The sequence below is a fragment of the Myxocyprinus asiaticus genome, chromosome 12 (assembly GCF_019703515.2).
Source record: "Myxocyprinus asiaticus isolate MX2 ecotype Aquarium Trade chromosome 12, UBuf_Myxa_2, whole genome shotgun sequence".
NCBI lineage: Eukaryota > Metazoa > Chordata > Actinopteri > Cypriniformes > Catostomidae > Myxocyprinus > Myxocyprinus asiaticus.
The window spans coordinates 30718762-30734190 of NC_059355.1; the positions used below are offsets into that span (position 1 = coordinate 30718762).

General features: G+C 37.4%; 1 protein-coding gene across 5 annotated transcripts in view; it reads right to left on the minus strand.

Moving 5' to 3' along the window:
* The window catches only part of LOC127448744 (microtubule-associated serine/threonine-protein kinase 2-like), a 218729-nt gene that overhangs the window by 154789 nt on the left and 48511 nt on the right, over positions 1 to 15429 (minus strand). For 2 of the 5 annotated variants that reach the window (XM_051711554.1, XM_051711551.1), the window contains exons 2-3: positions 2628 to 2775; positions 1492 to 1637 (exon numbers count right to left, since the gene is read on the minus strand). In XM_051711554.1, coding sequence (XP_051567514.1) covers positions 1492 to 1637; positions 2628 to 2775 — 294 coding nt within the window. Of the gene's footprint in view, positions 1 to 1491; positions 1638 to 2627; positions 2776 to 3010; positions 3215 to 15429 lie in introns of those variants that run through there. The other 3 variants (XM_051711555.1, XM_051711556.1, XM_051711552.1) reach the window with 3 other exon arrangements.

Below are 15429 nucleotides of genomic sequence, written 5' to 3' on the forward strand. Positions count from 1 at the left end.
AAACTAGTGCAAAGTGGAAAAATCCACTGCCACACACTATCACTTGAGTAAAACATACTTCATTTATCATACAGAGTAGACTTCATAAGGTAAAATACAATTATAAATATGTATTAATATTGAGCCAAGAATGCCTTTTCTTAGACCTTATTCCACCGTATCCTTATTTTCACATGTAAAAAATAAAATAAAATAAAATCTACCTATTCATTTTAGAATTCTGTCAGTGCTTTTTTAATTGTTTGTCTGTGTACACCTGTCAGACAGACATCTTTGACTTTTGCAATGTGCCTCACTGTTTTTCAGTGTTTTGCTCCATGAGTGCTGCATTTTTATGTCTGTGTCACGGTGTAAATTAATTAAACGTTTCTAGACCCATGTGTTCCATTTCATTCCACTGTGCTCCAATTTTGCTGTTTTTGAATGCAAGAATGTGTCCTATGTGCAAGAAAGTGTCCTGTGTGAACACCCCCTAATTGGGTTAAATGCTTTGCTTGAGTCCACACTGGTAACAGAGCAAGTTTTAATGTATAGTAAATGTTTTAATGTATAGTAAATTCCTGCATCAACCCTAACTGAGACTAAACAAATACTTACTACATTAGGTTACCCACTTGTCTTAGGTAAATCGTGCTAAAAACTCTGGTCTGCCCGGGATATTAATTGTAATGTTTTCCAATATGAATAGTGTAGTACTCACTATGGGCAGCAGATGTAGCTATGGCACTAGGCTTTAAACTGCACAACAGACTAATTTTATCAATACATTTTCACATACAGCAGATATTACATCTCTTGTCTGTGGGTCAGATCTGATAAAGGTTATATTGGCACAATGACACACATAGCTGCTCCATTTCTAAACATGCATATACACAAAGACCAGCCACACCTAATGCTGTTTTCTTTGTGCCTGACGTGACCTGACTACAGAGATACTGCATTTGATCAGTAGGTGAAGGAGCAAATTTACATGTGAATCTCACAAAAACATGTCCAGTCAACATTTCACCCAAAAATGGAATTATATTTTGCAAAAAACAAATGAAGCCTATTTGAGAAACATTAAGATTATTATTGTTTTTTGTTTTTTTTTAACAACATAAAGGCAGTACAACAAATACTATCATAATAAATACACAAATAATTGAATACATAATATTTGTAAGCATGAATACATGAAAATCTTAAAGGTCTTATTATTAGGCAAAATATATTCCTTATAATTCTTAATTCCTTCTTTTAATTTTGACTGAAACATGACCTAGACATGTTTTTGATAGGTTTCATGAGATTCCCACTTACGTCCGTCAGCAGAACTGATGATGTGTTCTAGTCATGCATCATTACCATATGGCAGTTACTGTCCTTTTTAAACATTAGGTTTTATCAATGTGAAATCTTGTGCAGGTTTGTGCCTGTGTTTGGTTTGGACAGAAACAGATAGAGAGGGTGTGTGTGTGTGTGCACGTATGGTGCACGTGTGCTCACCAGTCCCACTGTAAGAGAGGGGGCAGACTGGCCAAAAGACTGACTCCGCATGCGGACCAAGTTATTGGGTTCTCCTGCGTGCGGTTGCCAGGCAAGCTGACTCACTCCACCATGCATGCTGCTAGACAGAGGCAGAAGCTGCTTTCCTGCGGCACACAGAGGAAACAGAGAATATGAGCATCTTGAGCAGTCAGGATACACAAGTCTCTTTTCTGTAGTTGAGAGCCAAATCTAAGCCACCCTACAAGCTCTTTCTGGTTGATCATCTCTCTCTACATGTACAAAAAGATCTTATATGGGTGAATCTCAAGAAGAAATGTCCGGGTCAAAATTCACCCCAAAATAATCAGAAATAAAAAAAATTGATTATGCATAAAAGCATAAAGCATTTTAAAATTATTATAAAACATTGTTAGGATCAAATAATATTTTTGTGCTAATTTCTCCCCCAAATTGTCATTACTGTATTGCAAAAAAAGAAATTCTCATTACTGTAAAGTGGTAATGAAAATCATCTTGTTCTGACTCTTTTATTTTTATTATTAAAATTAGCATAAATTAAATTCAGTCATTTCCAACTGTACTTTACAAAGATACTTGTATTTACGTATTATTTATGTAAATTATTTGCCATAATATCATTTTTTTCACATTATATTAGGCTACAGATAATTATGGAAGGGAGTTTAAATGTCACAATGCAAAATATCCTAATGGTCTGAATAGGCTTCATTCCTATATTAATGCAAAACAATAATTTCTTATTTTTCTTTTGATTTGCGGGGTAAAATAGTGACAGTTTTCTTGACCGTTTTTGTGAGATTCCCCACTATAAACAAATACCAAACACTTCTACACACTCAGACATACAAACAAGGAAACTCAGGTATGTACACATACTCCTTGCTGATGGATGTCTGCCAAGCAAATACAGCAAGTGCCAATGAGAAAGAATGAGGAATTAGATGTAGTTGTGGCTAGGTAGGTCTCTATCTGTGTGCCAGCAGCAATGCTATTGTACTACCATAATACATATGTGGAACAGTGTCATGTGACCGCACTACTCTCATTCATTACTCATGGACCATTACACCAGACCAAACACACTTGTGTGGTAGCATGTGCTTGTGTCTTACCAGTAAGGATGCCCGCCATACTGCTGCGTCGAGCTCTGCTGTCATCCTGACTGAGCTGCCGCTGCAGTTTGGTCTTTCCTGCAGCAGGAGATAGGTCGGGGTTACTTAGCTTCCTGAATAGCAGGGGAGGCGGCGCCGGCAGCTCCTGCTGAAATACACACAGATTAGGAGAGTTTTTCCTCTTTTCAATGGACAATAAAAACACATACAGTATATATGTAATAAGAAATATGTCTTCAATGTAACAATGAGAGTGTTTACATGCACATTCCTACACTGATAATAGTTAACAAGCTGACAACATGTAAGGTCATGTCAACACCTTAAACTGTGTTCTTTATTTAAAGCTACAGATTTTTATTTTACAGATATTAGCCCATTACCCTGATTTCACTCTTCATGTAAACCGCATTGAGTTTAAACTCACGGTGTAACTCAAAAACAACACAGTTGATTTAAATAGTCTCTGCAGCTGCTCCATTCATGCTGTTGGATTGCATCACTGCTAGCCCTTTTCCACCAACATGGTTCGGGGGCGGGTTCCTGGGCCACTGCGAATTCTTGAACTGGTCTGCGCATTTCCACCACAGAAAAGGCAGTTCCGGGGTGAAAAAGCTGGTTCCGCACTGGCCCCAAAAGCTTGCTGGTCTCAGTTGCAGGAACTGATTACGTCAGGGTGCGTAGGGCGGTATAATGTTTCATCAAGAGGAAATGTTTTCCCAAACAACAACAGAAGCTACCGTCTGCAGCAAAGAGTACTTCTTCACTCTATTACAACAATAAAAACCCTGCACAAAAATTTTAGACATGAAGAGTGTTGAGGAAACGCGGACAAAACGAGCACTCTTCTAGCGATATGGTTTTAAGATGAGATTCAAGATAAGAGAGATCGCAAAGAAAAAAAAAAAAAAGAGTCTACGAGGAGATATGGCAAGTAATGATGCACATCGACTTTAATCTACTATGAGGCACAACAAAAACTCGAACAGAAGTGAAAACTCTGATGAAAGGAAGAAATCACCGAGCCCAGTTAGACATGCTAAAGCTAACACATACCTTCTGGACATTTCTGCAATCATGGAATAATTAAGACAAAGAAAGGAAAACCAAGAAAGCCATAATCAAACTAAGTTGGCACTGACAAAGTTGGAAACGTCCATTCGGGATCTGAAAGGACAAATGACTAAATTTGAGGGGAGGATAAAGGAAACGGAGGAACGTATTAACACGACAGAAGATTCTGGAATGATGCACGAGAGGGTGCTCCGCTTCTGCTTTAATGTAAGATTGACCTTTCAGTCAAGTGTGAGGACTTACAAAACAGACTACGGCGCAATAATTTAAGAATTTATCGAATCCCTGAGGGAAGCGAAGGAGACAATCCTGCGGAATTTGTGAAGGAACTACTTAAGTGCGCCCTACCAACACTATCTGACAAGGATATAAAGATTAAAAGGGTGCACAGAGCACTCGCACCTAAACCTAAAGATTCGACTGCCCCGCCGAGATTAATGATAGTAAAATTCCTGGACTACTCAGTCAAGGAAGCAGTTATACATCAAGCATGGTCACAGAAGCAGATAATTTATAAGACAAAACAGATCTACTTCGATAACGACTGCTCTCCAGAGCTTCAGAGGAAAAGAGGCCAGGTCAGGGCATCATTAAGCAGCTCAGATTACAGAATGTGAAAGCAAAATGTCTCTTCCCGGCACAGACAAGGATTCACACGGATACAGGTGAAAAGACTTTCTATTCCCTAATAGACGCAGTGCAGACGCTGCGGGACATGGGCATCAAAGTCAATGTTGACGAACGGGATCAACAAGTGAGCGAACTGTCAAAGGTGAGATGAACAAAGCAGGGAAGAGACAGACATAAACCGAACACAACCCTGCTATCGGACGCAGACCTCAAGGCCTTCACATGAACTGATCAAGAAATTTAATTGAGACTAGAGACTGGAAACAGATGTTCTGGACTTTAATTTCATTTCATTTTGTGAGTACATCTTTACTCATGTACTGAAGTAAAATACTATGTCAAACTTTCACCTCTGCCGAACACAAGCACTGGTAATAATGTAGCTTTGATAGATGTCAGGAAAGATAACAACTACGTTAATTCATACAAATAGATGGATAGCCTTTGAACTGATCTCGAGTGAGAAACACCCACAATATTGGGATGCAGCCACTCCAAAGGACCCGCAATACAGGGATGGCTGCACGCACACGGTGCACACGATTCCCTGGAGAGCTCAAGTCACAACTCTCTGCCCTCTAAACACCAGGAACTGGCTGCAGTTATGTGTTCCATTAATATTACAGTCTACTTGTTCCCATTCCGCCAGTGGGACGATTGGAAGTCGGGACCTGTAAAATAGTTTACGTTCTTGTTATGGATAATCATTTTCATTTGACAGCTATGATTTCATACCAGCTTAATCCAGGGATAATTCTCTGTTCTCCATACAGTTTAAACCATGTGCAACCTAGCAGAGTTACAATAAGGAAATATGGATAATTCAATATGTGTTAGTTACAACATAAAGGGGTTGAGCAGCCCGATAAAAAGAAAGAAAATAATGAACCAACTTAATAAATTAAAGTGCTCAATTGCAATGTTACAGGAAACCCATTTGTCAGAAAAAGATCATCTGAAATTGAAGAGAGAATGGGTAGATCAGGTATATAGCACTTCATATGAAAGGAGGAGGAAAAGAGGGGAGGCTATCCTTTTTGGCATGTGCAACACTTTTTTTAACATGGAACAAACATACCAAGACAAAGAGGGTAGATATATATAATGGTAATTGGCAAAGCTGGGGGTACTAAAATTACAGATTTAAACATATATGCACCAAATGAGGATTGCCCAAACATTTTTAAAAGGGTATTTTCTCTTCTGGTGGATAAAGGAGAGGGGATGTTTCTTATTGGAGGGGATTTCAACTGGGTGCTGAACAATATTAATGACAGATTACCAGCAGAGAGGGGACCTCAGCCAAGAAAATTTTAAACGCTTCTTGGAATTATAACAGAGTTGGGTCAGATTGGTATCTGGTGATACACTCATCCTAGAGGAAATTATTTTACATATATGTCGCAAGTACAGGGCAGCTATTCTAGAAAAGATTTATTTTGTATTTCCAAAACGGACTCGCACGGGATAGCGGAATGTAGTATAGAACCTATATCCCTATCAGATCACGCTCCAGTTGTTCTAAACTTAAGACTGGGACAAAATAGGACAGTTAGATACTGGAGGCTCAATGTTTCGATACTGAGTGACCCACTATTCCAAGAAGAGCTAAGAAATCATATGACTGAATATTTTGAATTGAATGATAATGAGACTGTTACCTCAGCTATTTTGTGGGAGGGAGCCAAAGTGGTAATAAGGGGAAATTTTTTTTAGATCACATCCAGATTTAAGACATTAAGGCTAGCCAAACAAAACAAATTAGAGGCAGAAATTAAGATGCTAGAAATCAAACATAGACAAACATTAGATGTTAGGGTTTTGGAACATTTAAAACAGGCAAGACAGAAGTTAAATGAACTACTTACATATAAGGCAGAAGAAGCACTTAGATTTATGAATAGGAAATATTATGAGAAGGGTAACAAAGCAAGCCGACTGCTGGCCTTTCAATTACGCAAAACTCAAGCTAGAAGAACAATTCATAAGATCAGTCACCCGGATACTACAGTTATGTTAACACAACCTAAAGACATATCTGATGCTTTTGCAGTATACTATAAGAAATTATATGAAGGCCAAGAACTAATAGATAAGAAGGACAAAATCACTACTTTCCTTAACTCAGTTAAAATAAATAGATTAACAGAAGAAGAAGCAAAGGAGCTAACCTTCCCAATAACAGAAGAGGAAGTAAAAGTTGTTATCACTAAACTTAAAAATAACAAGTCTCCAGGGGAATTCTATAAGGTTTATACAAATGAGGTAATCATCATCCTCTGTAAGATATATAATTATGTGCTAGACCCAGAGAATCTCCCTAACTCCTGGTCAGATGCAGTTATTACTGTAATTCACAAAGCAGGGAAAGACCCAACAAACTGCATGGGATACAGACCAATTAGCCTTTTATGTCAAGACCAAAAAATTCTTACCTCTATATTAGCTAAAAGAATACAAATATATATTAGAAAACTGGTTAAACCTGACCAGACAAGGTTTATTAATGGGCATCATGGTACCAACAATATCCAGAGAGCCTTAATTTTACAAGCCATCGCTGCTGAAAGACAAGCTCCCCCTATGCTTCTCAGCTTAGATGCTGAGAAGGCATTTGATAGAGTAGATTGGATGTTTATGGAACAAACTCTGAAGTGCATGGTATTTAGTGATATCTTTGTTAGCTGGGTGAAGGTTTTCTATAAAAAACCCCAGATCAAGGCTCTGATGCTGGCATACAGAACAGTCACTGGGTCATCTTAAGGAGACAGTGGTATGAAAAAGTGCTATATTACAAAGTATCACTAGCATCATAATAGTATTCAAAACAGAATAAAGTTCAACAGGAATTTTTTTTTTTTTTTCAATAACTGGTTAAGTGCTCATGGAAAAGATGTGTTTTTAGTCATTTTTTGAAGACAGAGAGTGAGTCAGCTTCACGGATGGAGTTGGGAAGGTCGTTCCACCAACGTGGTACGATGAAGCTGAAAGTCCGGGAAAGTGTTTTGGTGCCTCTTTGTGTTGGTACAACAAGGCAACGTTCCTTAGCTGACCGCAGGCTTCTAGTGTGCGCGTAGCTCTGCATAAATGATTTTAGGAATTCTGGAGCAGATTCGCTTATGTTTTCCTCTTTTGTAAGTCGCTTTGGATAAAAGCGTCTGCCAAATGAATAAATGTAAATGTAAATGTAAGAGTCAGAGTAAATGGTCACTGCTCAGAGTTCTATGAGTTTGGCAGAGGGACTCAACAAGGAGATGCCTTATCTGCGGTCTTATTTGCACTCAGTATTGAACCATTGGCGGAATTAATAACAGCAACACTAAGATACAGGGAATTATGAATGAGGGAGGAAATTGTTATAAGATATCTCTCTATGCAGATGACATACTGTTATTTATTGAAAACCCCCTTCTTTCCATTCCAGCTCTAATGACTTGCCTTAAAGAATATTGTTCTGTCTCAGGATACAAGGTAAATGCAGACAAATCAGAGGCCATGATGATATCTGGAAACTGGCCCCCCCAACTAAATAATGAAGTGTCTTTTAGATGGCTGAGCCAAGGCTTCAGATACTTAGGATTTTTTTTTTAGATTTTATTTTACTGGCGATATCACACCTGTACTCAGCGAACTATAAAAGACTCATAGAGGTTATTAAAAAGGATCTGACCAGATGGGAAATACTACCCCTATCTATGTTTGGCAGGGTTGAGGCCATAAGAATGAATGTACTACCTAGACTCTTCCTATTTCAGTCTATTCCAGTACAGGTCCCAGTCTCTATGTTTTGTACTTTAGATAAATATCGAAATTTTCTGGCAAAATAAAAGACTAAGAATAAGACTCAAAATATTAAAGACTGGAAAGAATAAGGGTGGTCTGGGCCTTCCTGACATGATGCATTACTATTGGGCTGCTCAACTTCAGGCGTTGGAGACAGGATGGTTTGATATTGAGCAGAGTTCGATCGCAGAGATCTCCCTGGCAGTATTACCGTTAATGGATTTGAAGTCCCAAAAAAGAGTTAAGATAACAAATACCTGGGTGCAACACACCCTAAAGATTTGGACTACAGTCCAGAAGAAAATAAAAGGGGCAGTTGCTCTCTCACGAGTGATGCCCATCGCAGGCAACCCAGATTTCCTCCCCTCTGTGTGGGACTCTGCTTTTAAAAAATGGGCAGAGAAGGGTCTGATAACAATTAATCAAATTTTATCATTCAGAGTTGAGTGAATTATCATTCACTCAACTCTGCGATAGATTTAAACTAAGACCATGTGACATATTTAGATACCTACAACCGAGACATTACAATACAAACCATAAGGATTGGGACATAATTAAAAAATCTCCAACAAATATCGAGCAATACATGATTAATATTATTGAACATCAGATAATACTTTGCATATAAAAAGATCATGGGAACTGGAGTTAAACATTATTATTGAGGATGACGTATGGGAGAGTATATGTACAGGTTGTCATACAGGTATCAGTAGCCCCCTGTAGAAAGAGTTCGACTGGAAATTGAAAATGAGATCTTTCAGGACACCACTGGTGGTATCAAAATATGATTGTAGCTCCACAGTGGCAAAGTGTTGGAGAGGCTGTGGAATGATAGGGGACCACACAAACATTTTCTGGGATTGTCTAAGAATCAAACAGTACTGGGAACAGATAAAGGATGAGACTGATATGATCCTAGGAATAGATATGTCAAAGATCCTATTGGTTTTTCTGCTTGATGGAACCCCTCCTGGTATGTTTAATAAAAATCAATTTTACATATTACACATACTCCTTATGACTGCCAGGAAAATAAACACGGTAAAAAAAGTGTACTATATGGAAAATATGACTGCTACACTACAGTTAAGAATCAATACATTTCAACAAAGGTAGGCGTCAATTCAAAGGTACTTGACATGAGGCTGACTTAAATTATGGAAAAATATTATCAGTATTATGTATCATTAACCTTTCTCCTGCAGTGCCTACTGACCTCCTGTTATGTCTTACTGTACTGTACTAAACATGCAGCCTATACTAGTGAAATAAGGCTGAGCCAGCTGTCAATTAAAATGTTTGGTTGCTTTTGTTTTGATGTTAAAAAAATAAATAAAAAAAAGTTCATACAAAATAATGTAATAATGTTACCTGTCGTCTTGAGCATAGATGTCATCTCTGGCAATCTAGTTAAGCAATGTAAAAACGTTGGATTGCATTTCTCTGTTTATTTAAATGTCCCTAAAAACAGGAGTAAGTTGTATACACAAACATTACAATGCGCCATGGTAGTCAGGTAGTCACATAAAATATCACGTAGCCCATTACATCACTGTTCAGTTCTCATGCAGATCTCAGGTCAGTGGAAAAGTGCGGCCCGTTTGCAAAAGGTTCTAGATTGTCCTGGCCGTGAACCAGCCGAGCTCAGGCTTGGCATGCGAACCATCGCCATTTCGGTGGAAAAGGGCTATGCATCACACAAACACAGTCACACGTGAATAATCAATTGCTAAATGAGGCCTTTCTGGCCTGTATTTTGCCATCAGCAGATTACCAAGTCTAGGAAAAAAAACAAGAAATGTAAAGTTACAAAATGCTAAGACAAAAATTGGGAGCCATGTAAATAATCAACTTAAATTATTCATGCTCCTAATGTTTCTGGGTTCTTTCCTTCATCAGGCTGGGAAACAGACGTCGCCAGGGAAACCTGGCAGGAACCTCACCCTGATCACATCCTCTCTGTGGTGTCACAAGATTCCAGAAACATCTGGAAGTAATGTTTGTAACAAATGCGCTCATAAAACCACACCAGAACCCACGAGAGCCTCAAAAAAGTGTTTCCGCCAGAGAGACTCAAAGCAAACAAACTTGAGTATTCTCACTGGCTCACACACAAACCAAGTGAAAACACAAACCAAAAGCAATCCTACCAATGACCAAAAACCCTGAAGAAACAGAAATGGTTGTAAACAACTCACTCAAATTCATACTCAAACACATTCAGCAGAATTTATTTTGTTGTTATTTCATAGCAAAATTACAACGCTTACCTTGTGCATGTTTCGAGTGCTCCTCTTTGTTTTAAATTTAAAGAAACTAGCGCTCGGATAAGTCGTTTTCAGTGACACTGATTACCACCTATACTCTTCTTAGGACTGTTATAACTGTCAACTATGCTCTCAACCCCTAAAATGCACCTAAATTTACACCCACAACCATCCATTCCCTGCAAAAAGCTATAGTGCAGGTGAGCAAGCACACACTCCATCAATGACAAGCTGGAAGATTCAGTCGTTGATAAGTCCTGCCTGGGAGGACAGCATCAGGTTGAGAAGGGGGCTGGGTGACCATGATGTCAGTCTGGAGTCCTGGGGCTAATAAGCTGAGGATCATGGACTACATGTGAAAACAAGGTCTGAGAGGGACAGGCTCACCTGCCTTGGGACATACGCTTCAACAGCGTTTAAACATGGATTTTGTTTTGATGGAAGTGATAAAGCAATCAGAACTCGGTTAGTGGATCATAGTGTCTGGGAAACAGAGAGTGGAAGAATGTGAAATGACTAGTCTGTATTATGACTGACAGTTGCAGAACAACTCAAGCATGTTTGCACATTGCTAAGCAATAATAGCAGAGTTGAAGTCAGTGTGGGAACTTGAAGTAGGTCACCTAGAAATTCTAATTATGTCATCATTTACTTACCCTGATGTTGTACCAAGTTCTTCTTTCCTCCATCAAAAAAGATAGGAGATGTCGCAAGGGGCTCTTTTCCATACAATTAAAGTTTAAAAGGAGATTTTTTAATTGCCATTCTGTGAAAATCTTTCCCACTGCAAAGCTCTTAAATTCACAAGTATATTTAAATATTACTTATCAAGTTTGGTGTCTATGATGCCAAACACCACTAGTTCTCAGAAGTCTTATAATTGAGCGTAACGCATCAGTTTGAATGTATGGAAGCATGAATGAGATTTAAAGGAATAGTTCACCCAAAAATGTAAATTCTCTCATAATGTGCTCACCCTCATGTCATCCTAGGTGTGTATGACAGCAGAACACAAATTACGATTTGTAGAAGAATATTTCAGCTCTGTAGGTCCATAAAATGCAAGTGAATGGGTGCCAACTTTTTGAAGCTCTAAAAAGTACATACAGCCATCATAAAAATAATCCACACGATTCCAGTGGTCTAATTAATGTCTTCTGAAGTGAAACACTAGGTGTGTGTAAGAAATAGATCAATATTTAGAACTTTTTTTTACTAAAAATGTTCGCTTCCGGCCAGTTCAAACTGGAGTTCAAACTGCCTCTCATGTGACGTCGGCACGTAAGCCTCCTCAGCATAGATATTGATACATAGATCCCTTATTAGCAGCTGTTTCTAGACCACGATACTGTTTCGACACAAAAGGATATTATGCAGTGGTCTGAGCAAGGAGCTCGGTCTGAGGCATCTCTTCCACTCACTCACTTGCATTCAAACCGATTCAAACAGCTCTCCTTGTTTACCGTTCCAAGATGGCGCCACAATTGCCGTATTTAAGCCAGCCGAATGAGGGATCTATGTATGATTGTATATGCTTCTCTGTTGTAAACAACACTGTACTTCCATTTTTTTTTTTATGTTTTTTTTTTTTTTTTAGATTTCATGTGTCAGTACTCGCATGAATTTTCCAATGTGCTTGACCTTGATCCTCGTGAATTTTTTATTAAAAAAAAAAGTTTTAAATATTGATCAATTTCTTACAGAGTTTCGCTTCAGAAGACATTAATTAATCCACTGGAGTCGAATGGATTACTTTTAAGATGGCTATATGTGCTTTTTGGAGCTTCAAAAATGTGGCACCTATTCACTTGCATTGTATGGACCTACAGAGCTGAAACATTCTTCTAGAAATCTTAATTTGTGTTCTGAAGAAGAAAGAAAGTCATACACATCTGGGATGGCATGAGTGAGTAAATTTTTTTTATTCAGCCTCGTTGCATTTGGCGGGTACTATTTTCACACCCTGGTCACTGTTTAACATATTTGACAAATTCCCAGATCCATGGTTTTGCCACTTCCCGATATTGTCGATCATGTCTGTTCGGAATCGACATCGGGATCTTTGTAAGACATCGTCGATATCCGATTACATTGTCCTTTTGCCCAACCCTATTGCATATACGCATTGTTACTGAAACAAAACTTTTTTCTCATTCATATATTTCCAAATATTTTGTCTATTAAATTAACATACAAAACTAATGCACTGATGTAGAGGAGGAGATGACAGCATTTCTCCAAATTTGGAATGAGGAGCTTAAAAAAAAAAAACTTAGCAACTTCTTCATGCCAAATGATTAAAAAAATGCAATGAACATTTCACAATGAAAATTAGTCAAAAACATGATTCATACACTAAAAAAGGTTCATGTAAATTTATTACTGTATCATTAATAATGTTTTATTTAACAACAAGGCTATTTATCCAGATATTATTTTTATTAATAATATTATTATTAACTACACTGTAGCATTTGGTTGCATTATGTTTTGTTCTCTCAGACCTGATTAAATTAATTAATATATAACATCCATCCATCACGCATTTTTGGCTTCTAGCTGGTGAGGAGGCTTTTCAAACAGACAGATGCATAAGTGAAATGAGCCGATGAGCAGGGAAGCAGATTATAGCATAGAGAGCGACACTGTTACTCACTAGGTCAGTATATTTTGAATAAAAGGACCATCCAGTCAAGTAATTTAGCGTGTGAGCACGACACAAAACCGATGCGTAGCGTGAGAATTGGAGTGCCCATCTGTGCGCATTTATAGCGTGAGCATCCGCCACTGACTCAGCAACATCTGCATAACGGACGGCACAAAACAAATAAAGTTCATTGAAAATTCCAATGAAGATCGTGATGTATGTATTTGGACTAGGCCTATATCAGATTTTATTAATAAAACAACAGACATTTTTTGCCACCATATTTTGAATATGTATGTATAAATTGGTATTTATTGGTTTAATAATTAGCAGCTGCACTCTAAAATGAATAAAAGTGTGCAGGAATTTCCCACGCTATGAAGGTGGAACTTGCAGGAATTATTAAAATTTGTGTGCTATACTCGCAATCCCGCGCTGAATTTCAGGCCCTGAAAATACGAACTTTTTCACAAGTACAGCAACAGGACATAAACAATATGCGTTAACATGATTTTAGTGTGATAAAATCACTTACTAACCTTTTCTGTGTAAAGTTATAACCAATTTTACAACTTTGTTGCCATGACGATGTAATGTTAACAAACCTTAAAACCCTAAAACAACTGTAAAAATTTAAACAACTTTACAGCTCCAATAATACATGAGTTTTAACAGAAGAATTAATGTAAGTGCTTTTTATTAAATTAACAGCTTCACATTTCTGTCTTTAAACCCTATAAAAATTGGCCACATTCACTTCAACTGTAAGTGCCTCACTGCAGCCTCCATTTTTGCTTTTTTTAAAGAAAAGGATGGACGAGTCGAAATACATTTTTGTGGTAATCAGCATTGTCACAAATGCTGTTGATTGAGCTTAACTGTACTGAACCCGGAATATTCCTTAAGTTAGAAAATAAAAATAGTTAAGAAGTATTTTATTCTTAAGAATGTTTCGTGAATCCGGCCCCAGCACCCCAACATTGTGCTAAACATCTCCTTTTGTGTTTCACAGAAGAAAGAAAAATCAGACAGTTAAGAAACAACATAAGAGTGAGTAAATTATGACAAAATTTTCCTTTTTGGGAGAACTATTCCTTAAAAAAGCTCTGTTTTGTGCCAGCCTACATGCTGTAGCTGTTCTAGTATAGTCAAATAAACACGTTTTGATATTAGAGCACGAAAGAGAAAAGCTACACATTTGACTCACGAACTAGGGGACTTAAGCTTGGTTATTACTCACCACGTCCGCGAGTTCACGAGGTTGCACGCAAGAAAAATGACATAATCGCGGCGTTGGCGGAAGAGCGCTTTGACTTCGCTAGACCCCAATTCCCGCGCCGGTGTGCATCCCATTTTCTGTAGCTAAGTGAACAGTGCACGCGGCGCCGCATTCAAAAATGAATGACTTGTGTGAGGCAACATTGGCTATATTGTTAAACATGTTCAGATTCAATGCAAACACAAAAACAAACCACCAGTAACAAAAACACAATACAAGTAGGTTAATAATAGTAATAAAATAAATAAAAGATGGGTTTCAAAAGAAAAAGACAATTCATCTAAGTTAGATTAATCAAACATTTTAACACATTTTTTTACTTTATTATTTTTACAAAGCTTTACCATCTTATAATAATGCCGTTCTATCAGAAATGCATTAAAATCTGGGTTATTTTCTGACCATATCATCTTATGGATAACAAACCTTCCATAAATAGAAATAGAAGTTTGTTGCTTTTTATTACAAAGGTTCTGAAGACTTTTAAATTGCCAAAAAAACATTGAAGGCATAAAAAAATAACACAGGTTAATGAAAATCAAGTAAATTTGCCTTATTCATGAAACCCAAGCAGAACAAAATTGTGTGCAAATCATTAGAAAAACAATTATAGTGCAAATATGGCATTTATTTAAATGGAACAATTTACATAAGCATGCATTTACACACTTTTTTTTTGCTCATGTTTCATGAATTAGGCAAATTTACTGCTCAGTCACTACACTGCATGTTAGCATTTCTATAAGTGTTTATGTGAATGCAAGCATGAATGTAAGCATTTCAATGTAAATTTTATAAGCATAAATATAGTAGAGGTGCATTCTACACACTGAATGTCACAGAGACTGTAGCACTGCTCTTTAGATTTTAATTGTTTTGAATAGTTTGTGTGAAAAATGGTTAATACTGTAGCATATCTATATGTATGTATACATTTATAGGTGTAAGGTCAATAAATATTCTAGTAGCATTTTTAAGGCATGATACAAGTATTTGTCCAATGCCTTAATATCGAACAAAAACAAAACCAGATTGAAGATTGATGCTTTTATCACAAAGATTTTTGTAAAGGTTTTAAGTAGTTGTGTCTGACTGGCAAACTACTTCTTTTCACTA